This window comes from Scatophagus argus, chromosome 2 (genome assembly GCF_020382885.2).
Source record: "Scatophagus argus isolate fScaArg1 chromosome 2, fScaArg1.pri, whole genome shotgun sequence".
NCBI classification, from domain to species: domain Eukaryota; kingdom Metazoa; phylum Chordata; class Actinopteri; family Scatophagidae; genus Scatophagus; species Scatophagus argus.
This window is the reverse complement of record NC_058494.1, coordinates 18,390,621-18,410,433: the sequence shown is the minus strand read 5'-3', so window position 1 is coordinate 18,410,433 and position 19,813 is coordinate 18,390,621. Positions and strand designations below refer to the sequence as shown.

The 19,813-nt window shown below is 41.2% G+C and overlaps 1 protein-coding gene across 2 annotated transcripts in view; it reads left to right on the top strand.

The window, feature by feature from the left end:
* Window positions 1-1,055: 1,055 nt before the first annotated feature.
* arhgap10 (Rho GTPase activating protein 10) overlaps window positions 1,056-19,813 on the top strand; it is a 45,258-nt gene continuing 26,500 nt past the window's right edge. Inside the window, exons 1-14 of one of the 2 annotated variants that reach the window (XM_046415505.1) lie at window positions 1,056-1,669; window positions 12,235-12,330; window positions 12,597-12,658; window positions 14,136-14,207; window positions 14,439-14,540; window positions 16,240-16,350; window positions 16,570-16,674; window positions 17,071-17,200; window positions 17,572-17,678; window positions 17,846-17,940; window positions 18,626-18,707; window positions 18,939-18,981; window positions 19,092-19,160; window positions 19,715-19,789. In XM_046415505.1, coding sequence (XP_046271461.1) covers window positions 1,516-1,669; window positions 12,235-12,330; window positions 12,597-12,658; window positions 14,136-14,207; window positions 14,439-14,540; window positions 16,240-16,350; window positions 16,570-16,674; window positions 17,071-17,200; window positions 17,572-17,678; window positions 17,846-17,940; window positions 18,626-18,707; window positions 18,939-18,981; window positions 19,092-19,160; window positions 19,715-19,789 — 1,303 coding nt within the window. In that variant the 5' untranslated portion in view covers window positions 1,056-1,515. The remainder of the gene's footprint in view (window positions 1,670-12,234; window positions 12,331-12,596; window positions 12,659-14,135; window positions 14,208-14,438; window positions 14,541-16,239; window positions 16,351-16,569; window positions 16,675-17,070; window positions 17,201-17,571; window positions 17,679-17,845; window positions 17,941-18,625; window positions 18,708-18,938; window positions 18,982-19,091; window positions 19,161-19,714; window positions 19,790-19,813) is intronic. The other variant, XM_046415496.1, reaches the window with a different exon arrangement.

Here is a 19,813-nt window from a genome sequence, read left to right as displayed (position 1 = left end):
CTAGATGCTGATGGTAGACCCACTTTGCGGTCCTGTTAGCTGCTTGTAATGAAGTGAGTTCAGTTTCAGCCTTCCTGCACTGCAGCTGGCAGTTCACACTTGATGTATTCTGCAGAGCCTCTTTTTCTCTTTTGTATTTCCCTTTCCCTGCTGCAAAGCATCCCATTTTGCCTCCGCTCTTAGTTGTTTCATACAGTTTGTTTAACCGTGTCTACTCATACTTCATACACACAATGCAATTATTTATCTTGTTCATAGTGTTTTTTTTCATATTGCATAATATAAACTAAACCCCAGGTGGTGCCTCTCAGGTATTATCAGAGTGTAGTGACAATACATGAAACCTTAAGGTTTTGTATTACTGCATGGTAGGTACTGACTTGAGAGTTTTCAGTGTTCATCATCATCATCACACTCTCTGTGTTTTAATGTAGTGTCCTGCCTCTGAAAAAGCATCATTTAAATCTTGCTGAAACAATTATTACATTATTATTATTATTATTACATATTACATGTTTATGTCTAAAACCTTTTAGCCATGTTTAGGCTAGTGGTAACATTTCTAGAAGTCACATTATACTTGTGCTTTGCCACATTTTAGATGGAAATATTGTACTTTTCACTCTACTGCATTTATCTCACAAAAAAAGTAGTTATTTTACAAATTCAGATTTTCAAAAAAAATATTGCTATTGATTAAACATTCTAGTGTTATATAAAGTAGTTAAAATCAGCGCTATGTCTACCAACTGCAATGATAAAATGCTTGTTCCAGAACAAAGCATCTATAATCAGCTACTATAATACTTATGAACGGAACCTTTCTTCCATTTGCTTACTTCTTTACATTTACTTCAGTATAAATTCATATTTTGAATGAAAGACTCAAACCTGTAGAGTAGCTTTTCACATATTTCCATATAATTTTCATATATTTACATATATTCACTCTGTTACTGTTACCTTTACCATAACCCTTGCTCGCCGGGCAGCAAAACGAAGGCGGAAGTGGATGACAACAAAAATTCTTGCAAAAGCCTGATACTCTTTGGTAGAAGTTTGCTACACGCACACAGATGTCAGCAGAGTTTCTCAATCTGTCACTTTGCTAGGTGGGGAGCGTTTGATTGTGGAAGGAAAAAATCGGATACAGTAACTATGTTTCACTGACAACTCCTGTGACCCGACTTCCGATGAACACTTCGCTTAATAGCGTAGTGTTATCACCTTTTAACCGCTACACCTTTTAGCTGTTCTTTTAGTTATTTGACAACCGTGGAGCAACACCCATGCGAGTCCCGAGTCAGAAGTTGCCGTGCTAACCGCCGTTAGCTGCTGCTGCTGCTGCTGCTGCTGCTGCTTTGCGTCGCTATGTTTTCTCCGTTAGACTGGAAACTGCCCGTGAAAAGAGCGGTTTTTTAATTGCGTCGGCTAGTTTTTTCTTAGCTGCAAAGTAAGCGTCACTTTGACCAGTTTGCCGTTTTGTAAAACGAAGCCATCGGTCTTGTCACAGAAATGGGACTACACCCGCTGGAATTTAGTGAATGCTATCTGGACAGCCCCTGCTTCAGGGAGAAAATAAAGGCACACGAAGCAGAGCTGGACAAAACTAACAGATTTATCAAAGAACTGTACAAAGATGGGAAGAACCTCATCAATGCAACAAAGCGTAAGATGATTTCAGTGTTTTGTTGTTTGCTTTGGTTTTGATTCACTCTGAAACCTTTTATTGTAAGGAAAAAGGCTTTGAGACCACGCACCAAAGTCATGCACTTGGCTTGGGAAGAGGAGCTGATGTGTTCACTGTTGTAACTTTTCCCTCAGTTTTTTCAGTGATCGTCTTTTCCACTTGGTTATGTCATGAGCGGGGTGGGGGATACGCTTAAAAAAAATGACAGAGCAAATTAACTGTGTAACATATGGTAAGAGATACTGTTTTTATAACCAGATCAAGGCGTTGCACTTCATATCTGTTTGAATATTGCTTTCTTATATCCGGTTTTATGAGGTTTCCATTTGAGATGTGAGGCCCTGAGCTCTTCTGATAACCCCCTGCTCTATTTGCTCTCCCGTCACACACCTTAGCTGGGTTAAAATTATTGTTATCTCTTTGAACTCTAGTCTTGTGGGCTGGGCTTGTCTCAGAGTGCCCAGTGTTTACAGCCAGACCTCAACACTACAACTTGCTGGAAAATCCCCTTAGCTACTTTCTAGACAACCAACTGAAAATAATAAAGTGTTAATGTCATTTTTGACACTCATATTGTGTTTTTAAATGGGTCTTTACTAAGGCAGTCGTGTCAGTGCTCCAGCGTTGGCAGATGGGCTTTTAGGCATGTTCCAGTAGCAGTGCTTGGACTGTCACAAAACATGTTTTTTCTACTCTAAAAACCATAAGACGCGCTTTCTTCATTACGTGTGTTTTATTGCGGGTAGTTAGTTGGAGGTGATCTGGTCAGGTCTTCCATTTTGCTGTCTTCAGTGCCCTGATCCAGCAGTGTGCTTCCACAGCAGTATTACAGTAGTTCAAGCTGATGTCTTGGTGTCAAAAGCAGATTTTTAGTATTCATTCATCAGGTGTCCACAGGGTGAAATGCAATGGTCTGACATTAAAGTTGTTCTTTACACTCTAAGCTCGATTTGCCGGAAAAAGGTCGAGTTGTCCTTGAAATCCCTGCCATGTTTAAACAGTTGAATAATGTAGTTTGTTATCGTGTCATGAGGACATGATAGTATTGTGTCATCGCAGGGTGAGATGGGGTTGTCCAAGTTAATCATTTGGAGTAAATTAGAGGTCAAAAACCAAAAAGATCGTTTCACTCACTTTATGAGTGTAGTTTCATCGCACTGGACGCCTGAGGAGTGTTCATACATGCTTCAGCATCACCCTGGTGTCTGAGGACGTTGCTGGTCTCTGGAGTGAACTGAAATCACTGTCTAGCTAATGCTCCATGATTTGGTGGAAAGTATCCACTTGACCCCCCCCCCCCCCTCCTCAGCCGCCTCCTCTACAGACTCATTAGCAAACTTGAGGAACCCGCCGTGGCCTAATTCTGCTCTTCATTTGTAACCCTGAAGGGAACAGTAATTGAGCATCCTGACTGTATCTTCATGCTTTCTGCCTGTGTTTTAATTATCTGCTGTGTGATTTACACTTTCTTCAGCCGCATGATGTTATGGGGCAAACGTCCACTCAGCACTCTGGTCAACTGTGGTATTCACTGCTGATATTGATGCTCTGCTATGTCGGTGTAAACTGATGCACAGTATCCCCTTTCAGGATGCTGCCACGTATGACTGTGGCTGAACTATGCAGCACTTTTTCTTTTTTTTTTTTGTGTCGACTCTTAAGTGTGTCACATGTATCATTTATCAAGACTTCTCAAGACCCTCATTGGGACCGCGCTGACCTCATGCTTATGACACGGAATAGGGAACTGTGATCACGTGCTCCCACAGTGATTACGGCAAAGTCAGGAAGGAACCCCTGGTCATGTTCTTACTGATATTAACAAAGTGTTCTCGGGGCCCTGTTGCGCTGTGACCCACCCAAGGAGACCACTTTTGAACATGTGCCCTGTCACTTTTCCATATCCCCCTGATCTCTGTTATCATGAGGCCCTTACTCTGCTTTTTAAAAGCAGCCATATAGAACCAAAAACAACAGCAAAATATTAAAATGGTAATGCCCACAGCGAGGCTGTTTTGTGTACGTGTGTGTGTGTGTGTGTGTGTTAACCAGACGTTAGAGCAACACACTACTCTTTACAGAGGGTGTTTCCCGTTTTGATATGTCAAATTAAGGCGAGGCTGATTAATCCAAACTGTGCCGAGAGGCTGTTGATTGTCTCTGAATAGTGACACTCGTTCTGCAGGTGGAGCAGAAACAAGTGGAGTCGGTAGAAAATAAATTGGAATCTAAAAGTGAACATTATCTGTTTTTTCTCTTTTTCTCTCTCTATTTTTTTTTTTATTTGATTGTCGATTCATCCAGTAGTCGAGCAAAAGACAATTAATCCCCAGCTGTTGTGACAATCGTTTAATTCTTTCACTCATAGTTCAAGCAAAAATGTCAAAGTTTTGCTGGTTGCAGCTTCTGAAGTGTAAGAATTTGCTTATCAGGTCGTTTGAACTGTTGGTTGAAATTTACACTTTCAGTACGGGGCCCAGCTTCAGCTTGGCTCTTATGACTCGGGCAGCACTCTGATAATCTTGTCCCATGAGAACGTGACCCTGTGTTTGTTCACTTCATAGAGATGATATAAAATAGCCCAGCAGTCTTTTTTGTTTTTTTACTTCATCTTCTGTATCTGCCTTCTGTATCTATTTGTGGCTTTGAAGTAGTCAGAGTAGCCTTGCAAGATGAACACAGACAGTTAGTTTTTGATGTGTGGAGTTGATGTTTACGCTGTGTAATCATGTCTGTGCGCGATGGTCACCGGCAGCTTCGCCATAAGATCTGACACTCAGCAGTGTCGTAAAAACAGTTGATCCAGCATTCTGTGGTAAACATTGACAGATTTTGGTCGTGGCTGCAACAAATCCTGTGTGTTAAAAGAGCTGTATGATAAAAATCCTCGGAATGATCTGCTGTTTAGACAATCCTAAAAAAGACAATTGTTGATGTCCAAATCCCAGGCCCTTCTCTGCCTTTCAGCGACTCCCTCGGCCCGTCCGGCTGGGAGGATGTCCCACTCTGGAAAGACCTTGGTTCTGAGAGGAAACTTTATAGTAGGGCGCCGGTCCAGAGAGCCGTGACATGGAAGTGCCCAGTAGAGGAGCAACATGCAGATGTGCTTCTGTTTCAGAGGGTTTCCTCCACAGGAACTGTGTCCTGTCTGTACCCTCTCGACCACCACTCACTGTTGTCCTCAACAAACACATGGATTTCTTGTTTGTAGCAGGAAAAGCCTGCATTTCCGAACAGCTTGCTGTCTGCGTGTTGTCTTGTCAATACTCATCATCCATTTTTTTTTTCGTTTCATCATGTTTCTTGCGTGTTTTGGTGTTGCTGCCGTCATCTGAAACGTCAAGTTGGACAGAGTTTCAGTGGGGTCAGTCATCGTTGTTTCCGCAACTGGACTTCCTCTTGTGAATTGACCAATAAAGCAAAATGATTTTATTCACCCCCCCACACACACTCACTTTCAGTTCCACTTTGCAAACCTTTCCACGCAAAGGTATTTGTCTTATTGGCAGACAAGTTTAAGAGTAGCCTGCCATGGTGTGCCTTGGCTCGCTGCTGCTCTCTGTAATCACGTTACTGATGCTGCCAAAGGCCCGCATCGCAATCTTTCATTAAAATCGCATTAGCACAAGACATGAAGTCATGTGGGAGGAACGCTGTTTCATCTCTAGACTGAACAAGGATTACTATAAAAGTGATAGTGTGTTGCTCGACGGTACAACTACGCTATCGGGGACCTATTTTTTGTGCAAGCAGCACCCGTGGAAAACTATTCCAACCAGCTTTGACTGCACGATGTGCTCTCAGTTTTTGGGTACGCATGTAACCGAATATTCAGACACTGATATCTTAGCCCCACAAGATACTGTTCAATGCAGCCTCACCCTATAGGCTTGTTTTGAGGATCAGGAAGTCATAAATGAAGTAACGCATGCTTTGCGGGCAGGGAGCTTCAGGGGGAAGAGATTGTGGGAGGGGATGGGTGAGCAGGCTTCATCCAGGGGCAAAGGTGGGAGTTGAGTGTGGAGCAGGGATTCGGGCTGGAAAAGATGGTAGAATGGAACAGGAAGGACTGTGGAAAGGCGCAGCATGTAAACTTTGGCTGCTCTTCGAGGGCCTGGACCATGCAAGCTATGACCTAAGTGGCACATCTGATGAAATTGTAGAAATCATAACAAACAACACTCCAACAGGCGCCAATGAATACACTGCGGACATCTTCATCAGCTGAACTTTGACATATACGTACCTTTTCTGGTTTGTTTTGTGGAAAACTGTTGCAGCAGCTGCCAGGACGTGCACTGTTATGTTTCCTGCTTTAAGACATACAGTAAGTGGAAATCAGATTCAGGGAATTCATGATAATTATCTTAGGTTCAATCGTTCCTGTAATGTGGAAATAACAGTTTCTGTACTGTACTGAAACGCACTGCCAGAAATGTAGCGATGAATGTAATTAAGGAAGCATTGCAACAGTGCTGGAAGAGACGGATACACTTAAAATAATGTAGAGAACATGTAAAGCCCAGCGTCCCAGCAGCTCTCAGTTGCAAGCATAGAAAAGGCAAATGCGCTTCAGGAGGACTGACAAAAATAACATTAAAGTAAAAAAAATAAACTGCTACTGTAAGCTGGAAGCATTCTTCTGAGAAAACTTGTTTCCCAAGCAAGAATCTACTTCAACTACAGCTGAAACAAACATTTTGGAAGAATTGGGACAACAGTTTTTTTTTTTTTTTAAATGACAATCACTTTCTAAATACCTAGAGAGCTTTGTAGCTATAACAGCATTCACTCTCCTTCCACAAGATTTTGGAGTGTTTCTGTGGGAATTTTTGCCCATTCATGCAGCAGAGCATTTGTGAGATCAGGCACTGATGTTGGACCAAAAAGCCTGGCTCACAATCTGTGTTTCAGTTCATTCCAAAGGTGTTGGATGGGGTTGAGGTCAGGACTCTGTGTGGGCCAGTCAAGTTCTTCCACGCCAAACTCATCCAGCCATGTCTTTATGAACTTTGCTTTGTGCACTGGAGCACAGTTATGCTGGAATAGAAAAGGGCCTCCACCAAACTGTTGCCACAAAGTTGGAAGCATAGCATTGTCCAAAATGTCTTGGTATGCTGAAACATTAAGATTTCCCTTCACTGGAAGTGAGGGGCCAAGCCCAACCCCCGAAAAACAGCACCATACCAAACCCGAATTCAACAATAAAGCCATGTGTCCCAATACTTTTGTCCATATAGTCTATGTGTAAATAATGAGTTACACATTTAGTGCATTTTTACCAACTATTAAATGTACATACTATAATGATAATGTGAGTGCCTGAGTATAAATACATCTGAGCTTTCTCATAGTGGTAATCGTCATCAGGCAACTTGTGCTTTGGTCTGCGGTGCTTTTTTTTTTTTTTTTTTTTCCACATTTTTTATGTTCGAGAACAATCTGGCTTGTAGTATCAGATAGATGTAAGGTGGGGTCTGTATGAGTCATACGCTGAAGCTAGCAGACTTGGGTCTCTGGCTTCCTGCAGAGAAACTGGCCAAGTTTGACAGTTCCCAGGTTTACTCTGAAATGCCTTGCTTTAAAAGGCAAAAAGCAGAAGAAGCCTTTGCCTTGGACTCGTGTGCCCTAGTGCGTGTGTGTGTGAGAGGTATTTCTATCTGGTGATGCTTCTTTCCTCTTGGACTACAGCTATCATTTCAATCTGTTATTCAGACCTCTCGTCTAATACTTTTGTTTACTGCTCCACTGATTGTATCCAGTTGATCTATGCTGTTTTAACTTCAATTGACAGTGCGCAGGGGCACAAATGCTGCGGCTGTTTCTTCCTTCCCTGAATGCCGCCTGACGTCGATGTAATGCCGGAGCTTCGTGTAACCGGATGGCATTCATTCTTCACGTTTTATGTAATCGAGTCCACACAGCTTGGACTCATATATTCTCATATTAACTGTCCACCCTGCAGTGTGTTAAACATGCATGTAGCCTGTGTAATCAGATTGTGGACGGGTCTGATTCGTGCACCACGCTCACATATGGCTCTAATAAAGAGCTGGCAAATCTCTCCATTGACATCACTGTTCTCGGCGTGATTGTCCACAGTGCCCCGAGCCTCGATGCTGTCTCTGCAGAGCTAAATCAGACCCTTAATATTTCAATAAAATCACTGGCATCATTCAACAACCCTGTTGAATAAGTTCTTGCATGATTGATTTTTGACTAATTTTTACGGCTGTAATAGCATCAGCACTTTATTATCTTTTACAATACAGTGACGCTGGATGCCGCCATGACCTTACGTCACACACAATACACTGTGTAGAGGCTTTGCTGAGGTGCGTCAAGGTTCAGTGTAATGTTGTCAAAACATGTTTTTACTATCTGGGGGGGAGCAGCTGAACTTTCCACTCTACGTTCATGTACGTTTCGGCATAATTTGAGCGCTGCAGTTGACCAACAGGGACTCCATAAGGGTCACTGATTACCCAGCAGGCTCACAGCAAAACACTACATGCATTCACTAGTACTTCTACTGACAACAATAGGTTATAATGTATTTGTAATTTACTATATTAATGCATGCTTTAGCTAAAGCTTCGTTGTCTGACATGGAGGTGAAAAATATGTGAATGCAAACAAAAAAAGGTGACAGACTCATCTTCCCTGCAGGCTAGTGAGCCACAGACTTCACAAACCTGGTCATTGAGATTCAAGCCTGGATATCAGGATTATTAGAAGGGCAAACGAAGCGTACGTAGCTGTTGCAGTAAATACTGTATTTTCAAAATAATGTCTCTAAGATGGAGTGATGGAAAACAGTGAGAGGCCTAAGATCAAACCTCAGGTGAACATTCTCAACAGTCTCGACAAAAGTCAGTTTCAGAGATACTCAAAGGAGTCGTTGTTGTTTTGTTTTGTTTTTTTCACCCTACTGGTTGCAGTGGAACACAGGTTTTTCGAACCCAGCTGCGTGTTGCAACAGGAAACAATGCAGGTGAGAACAGGAAGAGTTAACCAAACTAATCCAACCAAAATAACGTGCTTGAAGTCAGTAAAATGGCGTGTAGAGCTGAAGGATTACTGTTTAATGCGGCTTTAATTGAACTGGTAGTATCATCCCTGTCTTAGCAGGGACGAAGAGGTTTTCACTTTACTTGTCTTGTCTCCATCCTGCCGTCTGGATTATGTGATTATATTGTTTGTTGTAGATCGTGTCAGTGCAGGATTGTATAAGTTGTCTACAGTGACCAGTGACTTTTTGTAGTTTTGCACACCCTGATTGGGATTTTAGCTATCTGTGTGATTTTAGATTCCCTCTGTTTTTTACAGTGACTTCAAAGAAGATTGCTGTGTTCAGAGTTTGCTTCCAAAATAATGACCATTTGTCATACCCTTATTTTGAAAGTGACGCTCGTAACCCGTACTTAAATACACCCACATAGCAGTTTATCAGGTCGTGTTTACACTAGTTAGAAGTCACCTCTGTGACAGAAACATTTTGGCCATAAGTGAAAATCTTTTAGCGTGTTTTTAATAATGTATTAGTAATATGAACTTTCAAATTATTTGATGTGTTTGACACAAGTTTAGAAGATAATTTCTCTACTGTAAACTACTGTCTAATTAATTCTTCCAGCAACTTACATCTGATTATATGTTGTCAATACCAAGACATCCCATAATACTCCTCCCTCCCATCCCTTATGACCTCACCAAAATACTGTTTTTAAAGAAGCGCCTGAACCAGAGGATTTGACACTCTACTGCTATTGTAATGCTTCTTGGGCAGTGGCCTATTTTTTGTTTACCACGTCTGTGTGGTAACCAGGGAAAATGCAAACCTAGACCCTCCCCAGTCTTGATTAATGATCTAACATTAAGTCTGTGTAGTGTCTTGCTGATGTTCAAGAGCCAAGAAATGTGCTATTGTGAGACATAAATGAGTCAGGGATCCCTTTTGTTTCGCTTGCTGTCATTAGAATATATTTGGTGTGTTTACTGTGTGGTTTTGCTGTTTAAACTTTTAATTTCTTAAAGACAACAATTACCTCACCCATAAGAAAAGAGAGAACATTTCCTCCTACTGCTATATTTAAGACCCACTCCAAGAACAAACAATTGTAAATACTCAATACACAAGCTGTCCCATTGTCTTGTTTGCATCCCTTTGCTTCCTGTCGTTCAGTGACTTAGACAAATCGGCCAAAGGAATCGACCACAGGTGTTTGCTTTGCCCATATTTCTTTGTGTGCTTTGGAACTGTGAAGATTTGACGCTGAGCTGAAGACCAACCAGCAGTGGATTTCAAACAGTTTGAAATAAACAAATGAGGCAGAAGCTATGCCCTTTGTGCCAGACGCAGGCAGACACTGTCCAACGTCTCTCACATGTTTGGGCTTTGGGCCTACTGCAGATTTAATCCATAGCATGTGTACACACACACACACACACTGCTCAGAGAACCTGGAGTGTGTAAGCAGCGGGGCGGCCACGGGTGAAAATTACAAAGACCAAGCAGGCAGCTAAAATAAATGGCTAGATGTGTGGATTGTTGTTCTGACATTTCTGTCTGTGTGGCAAAAATTACACTGTGCTTGTTCAGATTCTGAGCATTGGGTGGCTTGTGTTATCTTTACCAGAGCCTGAGTCAGTTTAAGAGGCATGGATGTCCTTGTACCGCGTTACTGCGTCATCCCCAGTTTAAATCTAGTAGAGGATCTTTGTGGGCCAGTAAAGAATGCACAATAATGTGGCCCATCGAAAAGGTAACGTCTGATTGGGTTGTTGGGCTGTTATTAATATTATCGATCACTCTTTTGCTTTTTCAGCTGTGGCATTTCAACATATCCGCTGTTGAAAATGTCCTTTAACAAGATGCTGTAACTTTGTCTGGTCTGATAGTAGTTAGTGTTAATTTTAGGCTGTTGCAGTTAGCATGTTGGCATGCATGTCAGAATACTGTTGGATCTTAATATGCTGACGTTAAAAACAAAAGACTCCGAACAGTAAAACTTCATCATTCTTTCAAAATGGAAGCTTAAATGTCTTCTACCCCGTATTTACCTTTTCACTCTCCTGCATGTCACTCACTTGTCAGTATTTTTTCAGACTAAACTCCAGCTTAGAATATAAATTATTCCCTTAATAAAAAAAATAGTCATTAGTTTCCGCTCTGTATTACAGCAAAGCTGTTGTGTGTCTTAGAAGCAGTTACAGTCAGAGCTCTGTTCAGCAGTGCTGCTCAGTTGATTGTTCCCTATAGGATCCCAGCTATCTGCCAAATCCAGTGACACTCCTCCTCAGTATACTGCTCATAGCTTTAGTCTTAAAATACCCTTGCTGCATTCTGTCCTGCTTCCCTAGAGGACCCGCCATGGGTCAGAGATCCCATCTCGGGGAATCTCTTCACTGTTTGGAAACAGATTTGGTTTGGCTGTGTGTACTGATGTGCAGGGGTGTAGTGGAGGGTTAACAAAATCTGAAACTGTTTTAAAGCAGATCCAGGAGTATTTATGCAGGGTTATGCAGGGTTTACATGTGTTAGTGCTCCTCTCAGTCGCCCATGTTAGGGCGAGCTTAGACTCGGCATTTGCATTCGCGTAGTCCGCCAGTTATTAAAAAGGGTAAAAGCAACACAATTAAAGGGATGCTAAGTGATTTACTGTGCCAGGATATCCTGTAGATTTTATGCCTGTTTTGCTTTGAAATCAGTCAAGTCCCATAACAGCTTGTAACAGCATGAGGGGCTTTTGAGGAGAGATGTGATGGTTATGTTGCCTGGTGTTTCCTTTTGATTAATGGGAGATTGATGATGTTTTAATAGTATTTTAGAGTATCTACTGATAATACGTTTACAGTGCTGTGTTTTCATATGCCGTCATTGCTGCTTTTGCACACTTTAAATTATAGGAATTTGTTTGCTTCAGTAAAAGTTCAAACATTTTTTTTTATTTAGGGAGGGACTTGAATAAGACTGACTTCACATTACATTACGTTCATCTGAAAAGCTAAATGAGGTTGTATATTTCAACTATATTGAACCACCCTATGCAATCAATGTCTATGGCTATCGTGCATTACTCTATAAATTACTATCATCATAGTATTTCTTTTGCTTTCATTTGTGTGAGCTATGACTCGCACACAGATAATTAAATAAGGTTTGTTCTCTGTTTATGTGCGTTAACCTGTGCTACCTGCAGTTCTGGTACACTGGCGTTAGATGCACTACAGGATGTAGCAGATTGAAGTCAAGCAGGATGTTTGCAGAGCGGTTTACTCTGTGTGATGCACCAGACGTACTTTTTTTTTTTTTGATGTTTCATATTAAATTACTCTTCTTACAAAATGTTCCTCAGCACAGAATTTTTATAATGAGGATGGCAGGTACTTGTTATGCATCTTTTCTAAATGTTTCTGGTCAGTCAAAACCTGTTCTTACATTTTCATTTTGACGACGTACACTATAATAATTCTGCATTCTGCCTCCTGTTAGATGCACTGCATGTAATGGTTTTTATATTTGATTTTTTTTTTTCTTTCAGAGCTTGGTGCGGCCCAGCGAAGATTTGCCCAGTGCCTGGGAGAGTTTCAGTTTGAGTACATCGGAGATGCAAAGACAGATGATGAGAAATGTATTGGTAAGTGTGGGTTCGCCCCTCACACAGTGGAAACTAACCACTAGGTTTACCACCAGGCAGACATTCACTGTCAATGTTTGTTTACGGTTCTTTCGCTGACTGCAGGTTAAGAGCAGGTTTTGGTCTGCACCTGTGTAGGGAACAACTGATAATCATAATGTGTTTTTGGCTGCATGCGTGTGTGTGTGTGTGTGTGAACGGGAGTGAAGCCGAATGTTTACCGAATGTTTTATTTATTTATTTATGTTTTTTTTTTCGTTCCCCAGATGAGTCTTTGCAAGAATTCTCCTCATTCCTCAAGAACCTAGAGGACCAAAGAGAGTTGATGGTGAGAAAAGCCAGTCAGAACCTGCTTGAAAGTCAAGGAAAATACCTGTATCTGTCTGTCTGTCTATCCATCTACCTGTCTGACAGTGTCCCTGCATGTGTGGCGCATTGCACTTAAATTGTTGAACTTTGTATGCCTGCACCGTGTGCATTTCCAACCTGGTTACACCTATTTACTACCCATGTTTGGCCCTCGGACTCTGTCATCCACCAGGGATCCAGACACGCCATTTATAATGTAATATAATTTTCTCCAACATGCAGTACACATAGTATCCAGTAGGCATAGCAAACCAGTTCCCTAAGGCTGGATAAGTACCTATAGTGTTCAGACAGCTTTTCCTGTTTTATCTGTCTAAGGGTCACTGTCACAGCACCTGCCTGGGAGTGACTGCAGAGAGCACAGGAGTTCACCTCCACGTTATTACACCCAAGCTTTAAATACCAAGACAGATACATATAATATGCTACCAGCAACAAGGTCCGCATAACAACACAGCCCGTTACGACACGGCACCATAAAACTAGCATCTGCATCAGGCAGCGTTGTTAAAGTTGCTTACTTATTTTATTATTTATTATTATTTTTAATTATTTGTCATTGTTATTATTTATTATTTTATATACCACAAAAAGCACACATATAATATTTGAATGTTAGACACAACAACAAAGTTACAGCATTTTTAAAGGCTGATTTTTAATTGTCATTATACTTCATTACCCTGAGGTTTTACATGTGATATGCTAAACTGTTTTTCGTTTGTGACTATTGTAAATATTACGTAATAGAGACAAGTTCCTAAATTGAAGATGTATTTTAATTTAACTGGTAGCCATGACGGCCAGTGACATATTGAGGGAAAATAATAATAAGAAACACATCTAAAGTGTTCCACTTCTTTGGACAGGGATGCACAATTGAGTTCTTACAATGTTCTGTAAACAGCCATTCTATTTTAATATTGGCCTGTAGTGTCTGAGGTTAGGGAGTGGGCCCGTCACCTGTAGCTGACTGAGATGACTGTTTTAGTGCCAGGCTCAGACCTTAATGGTAAACACACAGCACAGCACAGTGCAGCATTGCTCAGCAGAAGTGGATGATGTCACAGTGCAAAGCAAAGAAAAGGATGGGTAGGATGGGCGCGCAAGCACAGACTTGTCCAGCAGAGCAGAAGCATTGGAGGGATGAGGAAAGATAGACTGACTTTATTAAGACAACACTGGAAGACAAAGACACTTGTAGAATAATATCTGAGTAATTTCAGGTCTGTATTTTAGTATATCTAGGCCAGTAGGGCATCAGTCACAAAGCACCACCCCTAGAGGCCAAGACATTGTATTCAGCTGCCACGCTTCACTGGAGTCAGCAAACACTTAATGCTGGAAAAGTTGTTCTGTCTTATTAAATATTAATGGGCTTTGTCATTGAGTTGAGCTATAATCAAGGCTTTGTTATGGCTTCTGTCTCTGTCTAGATGAGAAACATCACTGAAACCCTAATGAAACCCCTGGAGAAGTTCAGGAAAGAGCATCTTGGAACAGTCAGGGTAATGTATAATGGTTTATTGGCTCTTCCCAATGTTTTGTAGCTCTCATAAAATGTTTTTGTATGCTTGATGTACCCTAATGATTATTAAAATGTTCATATTTTACAGTTGGATGCTAATAATATGGAATGTGCTATGCACATTGTTTTGAGTCCTTTGTTCCCAAGAATAATCCAATATTTTGTTGTTTGTCACCTTGTGCTTCCACTCTTTCCTTCATACCTTCTCAAGGCGGAAAAAAAGAAGTATGAGAAAGAAACGGAGAAGTACTACAGCTCCCTGGAAAAGCTTCTGAATATGTCAGCCAAGAAGAAAGAGCCACAGCTACAAGAGGTATTTATCCTTGCCTGAACTCAGCAATTCAATAATGACACCAAAAAAGATGGAAAAGGGAAGTTTTGTTCAAGGATTCAAGGATTCAAGGATTCAAGGATTCAAGGAACTTTATTGTCATACCAGCTCACATTCACATGTTTATGGTACGAAATTAGGACTCAGGTCCCGGGAGCAGTAAGTGACTATAAAAATATAAAGTACGAAAATAGATATAAGCTAAACAGAAAAATAGAATATAAAAGAATATAAAACTAAACATTTAAATAAGCTAAACCTTAAATAAGACGCTGGTTTTAACATATAGCAGCCTAAGTATGCATGTGCAAGTGTGTGCAGTATGAGGTAGTGCAGAAAGTAGTCCTTAATATTGCACATGTGAGTCCTTAGTATTGCACTTGTGTATTGCACTTGTGGGTTAAAGTGTTTGTAGTGCGGGGGTGGGGGAGAGGGGGGGTTGGTTTAGCTTGAGAATCCCTGTTTTCGGTTTTTGTCTTTGGCGCCTTGGGGAAGAGCCTTTCTGCAAAGCCTGTCGGACCGTGTGAGTTTCCACTGACGTGCCTCGCAGCAACAGTTTTCCTGGCTTGTTTGGAAAGGAAATGTGTACTCACTTGTGCTGCGTGACCGAGGTCAAAGCTGGTTGCTGTACTTGTAGTTTAGGGACCAATCCATGCTGCAGTACCGTGACATCAACATTTTAAAGGGTGGAGGATTTAGAAGCCTCTTTCTAAACAATGTCTTTTTGCCTTGGCAATGCCATGTTGCAGTGTAGCCACATAGCCATGTAGCCATGTTAGGCTTACCCATGCGTTGTATACAGCAGCCAGAGAGAGGACACTTGAAACTGTTGACATTATGACTGTAAGCTGTTCTGTCCTGTTCTCTGTGACCAAAGGGTCTGAGGTACCAACACTGATTTCTGTCAGCCCAGAATAAATACACCTTGTGATTCGTTCGTAGCCACAGCAGTCATGAACTTTGCCAACACTGCATCAGTTGTTAATGAAGTCAGTGAACAGTAACGTGTTATGAATAGCGGTACTCATTACATACGGATGCTTTGTAGATGTGTATTTAAAGCTCTTCAGTGGTTTTACAAAAATCATCTGCCAGTTGTGTTATATTCTTGCTTTTCTCCTGTTATATAAAACCACAGGGGTTTTCTGTGTGTACATCTGCCCCCTGGGTGCTGTGGTTCCCTCCCACAGTCTAAAGACATGCACATTACTGTAGATTAACTGGCCACCGTTGTAAGCTTGAGTGTGTTGTGTGTCTATACGCATCAGCCTTGTGGCATCAAAGAATGCCCACAGTTCTGTGCAGGACAAGCGGGTATGCGTAATGGATGGGCGATGTTACGAAATTCTACTACTGCTGCTGCTTCAGAAGACGAATTCCTTCGCTGTTGCACGTTTAAAGTTGTGCTTTTTGTGTGTAGCTTTCCTTTATCTGAATTGGGAGTCTGGTAGAGGGTGTCTTATGATGCCCAGATTATGGAAACCAACTGATAAATAAACCGATTTGAGTTTCGTCAGTATTTAACAGAGCACCAACCAGCTTCAGTGTCCCCTTTGTGAGAATACAATGCCATAACAAGTGAGACCGCAAATTACACTGTATGACAAAGACCATAATGTTCTGCTTCCATCCGTCTGTCTGTCCCTGTAATCATCATGGTGTGTGTTCTCCACCTCCACAGGCTGACATCCAGGTGGAAATCATGAGGCAGCACTTTCAGGAGGAGTCACTGGACTACGTGTGCAAACTACAGGAGATCCAGGAGAGAAAGAAGTTTGAGTGTGTGGAGCCGGTGAGTGACTGACCGACTGTAATGCCAGCACTGTTATGGCTCGTCTTTCACATTAATAAAAGCAAAGGGCAGCGTAGACTGCGGGATCAAGTTTCTATCTTACTTGAAAATCACTGTAAATTCCCGTCATAGTGTTTTGTTTTGAGTCTCTTTTGCACTCGCTGACTCTTTAGATCAACATCTCTTGTATGTTTTTTTCCCGTGTTGTGATCTCTTTAGATGCTGGCCTTCTTTCAGACAGTCTTCACCTTTTATCACCAGGGCTTCGAGCTCGCCAAGGACTTTGACCATTATAAAAGAGCGCTGCAGATCAATATTCAGAATGTAAGGAATATTAATGATTTATTATTAAATTTGTAACTTGGATAATCTTTATTAGAGAATCATTGCAACAATTGCTTGTATATTATTCGTGTAGAAAAAGCCTTGAATGAAATAGTTGTCATGATGGGACACAATCTTAATATATTAGCGGCTTGGCAAGTTCCTATGGCTGACCTGTTTGCAAACAATTTCCTTTCTTAGAAAATTCTTCCATTCTTAGTCTTAGATCACTGCTAAGCCATTCAGCTGATTAGAGGGAAATAAAAGTGAGTTCCAAAGGCAGCTCTTAAGTTTTGATTTGCAGTGGCCTCTAATTAGGACGGTCTTCCTACCTAACCAGTGAGTGTCAGGAAATGACCTCCCAGAGTGTGTGTTTGCTTCCTCTCTCCCTCGCAGACAAGGAGTCGATTCGAGGGCACACGGTCAGAGGTGAACGAGCTGATGAAGAGGATCAGGGAGGCACCTCAAGAATACAGACAGACCAGCCCTATCAGTTTTGAAGGCTACCTTTATGTACAGGAAAAACGTAAGACCTTTACATAGCTCAGATGTATTTTAATATGGGGGTGTCATGTTCACACTGCAGTGAGGAAACTCCATATTAAAGCATAAATTGCCAAATGTTTTGCTCGTCAGACTAATAGTTCCCTTTTCATCCCCGTTATAAACAAAATATGGAGGTTTAAATGATTTTTTTTTAACCAGCAGCAGCAGTGTGCGGCGTGATGCACCTCCAAGATGTTGCTAAAATAGAGGCAAAGTTGGCAGTTTTTGTTTTAGTGGCTCCACTTGCTGACATGCATTGTCGCTGCAGATGCTCTCACTGATATTGAAACAGTAAGGAGCTTTGGGTGCTATGGTTCAGATCTGTGTCACGTCTGTGCCTCGTCTCTGTAGGGCCACCTCCGTTTGGTTCAAGTTGGGTCAAACGCTACTGCACATTTGTCAAAGAGCAGAAGATCCTGCACATGGTGACCTTTGACCACAGATCTGGTGGAAAGATTGTGAGTAGTCAGATTGCGAGCAGCGGGTCATTAATGCCACACGGTTTTTAGGATTTCTCAACCACCTTCATTATGCAATCTTAAACTTTTCAGCACCGGACGCTACTATTTGACTTTTTGTAATTCTGTTGTGTTTTATTTTTTTGTTTGTTTTTGTTTTTTCCCAGGGTGAGACAGAGTCTGTCACGCTTAAATCCTGCGTCCGCAAAACGACAGACATGTTGGACAGGAGGTTCTGCTTAGAACTCGACATAACAGATCGGTACATCATGACCTAACACTGTCACACAAACGCCAATTATGACATTATGCTTGCAGTTGCAGGTATAATTTTGCATTATGTCAGAATTGACACATTTGCTGCACTGATAAATGTTCTCCTGGGTGACTTTTGCTGGATCACAATGCAGTTTTGTCTGCAGCGGCCACAGAGCACATTCATTATCTACTGTGACGTTCCACATTAGCAGTTAACAGATCTTAGCTGACTTGATGCTGTATGTGATTTGGATTGCAGAGGGCAGGACAGCAGTATTTGTGTTGGAAGGCTGCCCTCATACATGCTGTCACACCCAGCTGTGCCCTCCTGTACATATCTCATTTTGTCACCCAGCTTAACTCTGCTCTGCCCCTTTCCTGTAGTATTAATAGAAGAGCAATACTCCAGATTTAGTATTGAAATTTGAGTCCACACATCCGTTCTGATTGGGATGAGTGACTTTATATCCATCTGGTCCCGCATGATAGTAGGCCTAATAAACCAACTGCAGTGACTAATAGGGCTCATGTTTGTCGTTAGTGCAAATGCCCTTGGCATAGGGTGTTTTATTATTTTATTTTTTTTCCTTTGAAAGATGTATTATACTTACACCAACTTCCTCTAATGTTTTACTGTGCTGTAGCTCTAAGTCTTTTCCTAATGCTGATGTGGTATGGCTCCTTCTCAGGCCAGGGACGGTGCTAACAGTACAAGCTCTGTCAGAGGATGACTTCAAATTTTGGATGCAGGCCATGGGTGGGAAGGAACCTGTGAGTCAGCCACCTGCTCTGTGTCATCATCTACCGCTCACCACTTGGCTCATGTAGTCTCGCTGTATCCTGTTTAACTTCCATTTTATAGAAAACAATTCTGTTTGGTTCAATATGCTTCCATATACCTGAAATTAACTATATATCATTAGGCTTAAATATACTTGATAAACTGTCAAAGGCCATGAAGCTGTAAAAATTTTTTTACAGCAATTTATTTTTTTTTAACAGATTGGGCACTATCTTGGGAGGACTTATTCTAAAGAAAGAGGAAGTAAGTAATCTAGTGTCTTAATCTTTGCCAAAAAGATCTTTAAGTTTCACCACATTTTTTTTTTGTTTGTTTGTTTGTTTGTTTTGTAACCTTCTTTTTTCCGCTTGCAGTTGATGCCCAGCTGGATGATGTGGGTTTAAGTTTTGTGAAGAACTCCATCAGTGCCATAGAGACGAGAGGTGAGCTTCAGATGTGTTCATAACAGAAAGCCCAGTTGAGAACCTTTGGAGATTAATTTGGGGAAATTTAGCATGAGTAATTGTGGATAGTACCTTGTCTCCTGGGTGCAGTATTGCCATCTGTACACCAGGGGGCAGACTTGTTCCAATATTGAAATATAAGGCTGACTGGTAGGTACTGCAGGCAGATTGTAATGTATACAATACTAATGCCTTTGACTGTGTGGCTGTGTAGTTTTCACATGCTTATCTAACCTCCTTTTCAGTCCATAAATCAGGCATGGTCCCTCTCAGCATGCACAGTATTTCTGTATGCAAATGGTTATCTAATTTATTGGACATTATTATTTATGCTTTCATTGTTTCCTTTTGTTTATTGTTTGCTTTGTGTGTACATTTCCCTGCAAAGTTCTTTGGAACTGTAATTTTATTTAATTATTTAACTAAAATTCTTAAAATCAAAATTATTTTTATTTATTTATAATTATTTAATTTTATTTTGCTGTACAAGATAAAGTTGTTTTCATTTTATCATTATTGTTATTATTTCTCAGGTATTAATGACCAAGGTCTGTACAGAGTTGGTGGGGTAAGCTCCAAAGTCCAGAAGCTCCTCACATTAATGATTGGTAAGTTCAAGTTGATTCTTTTCT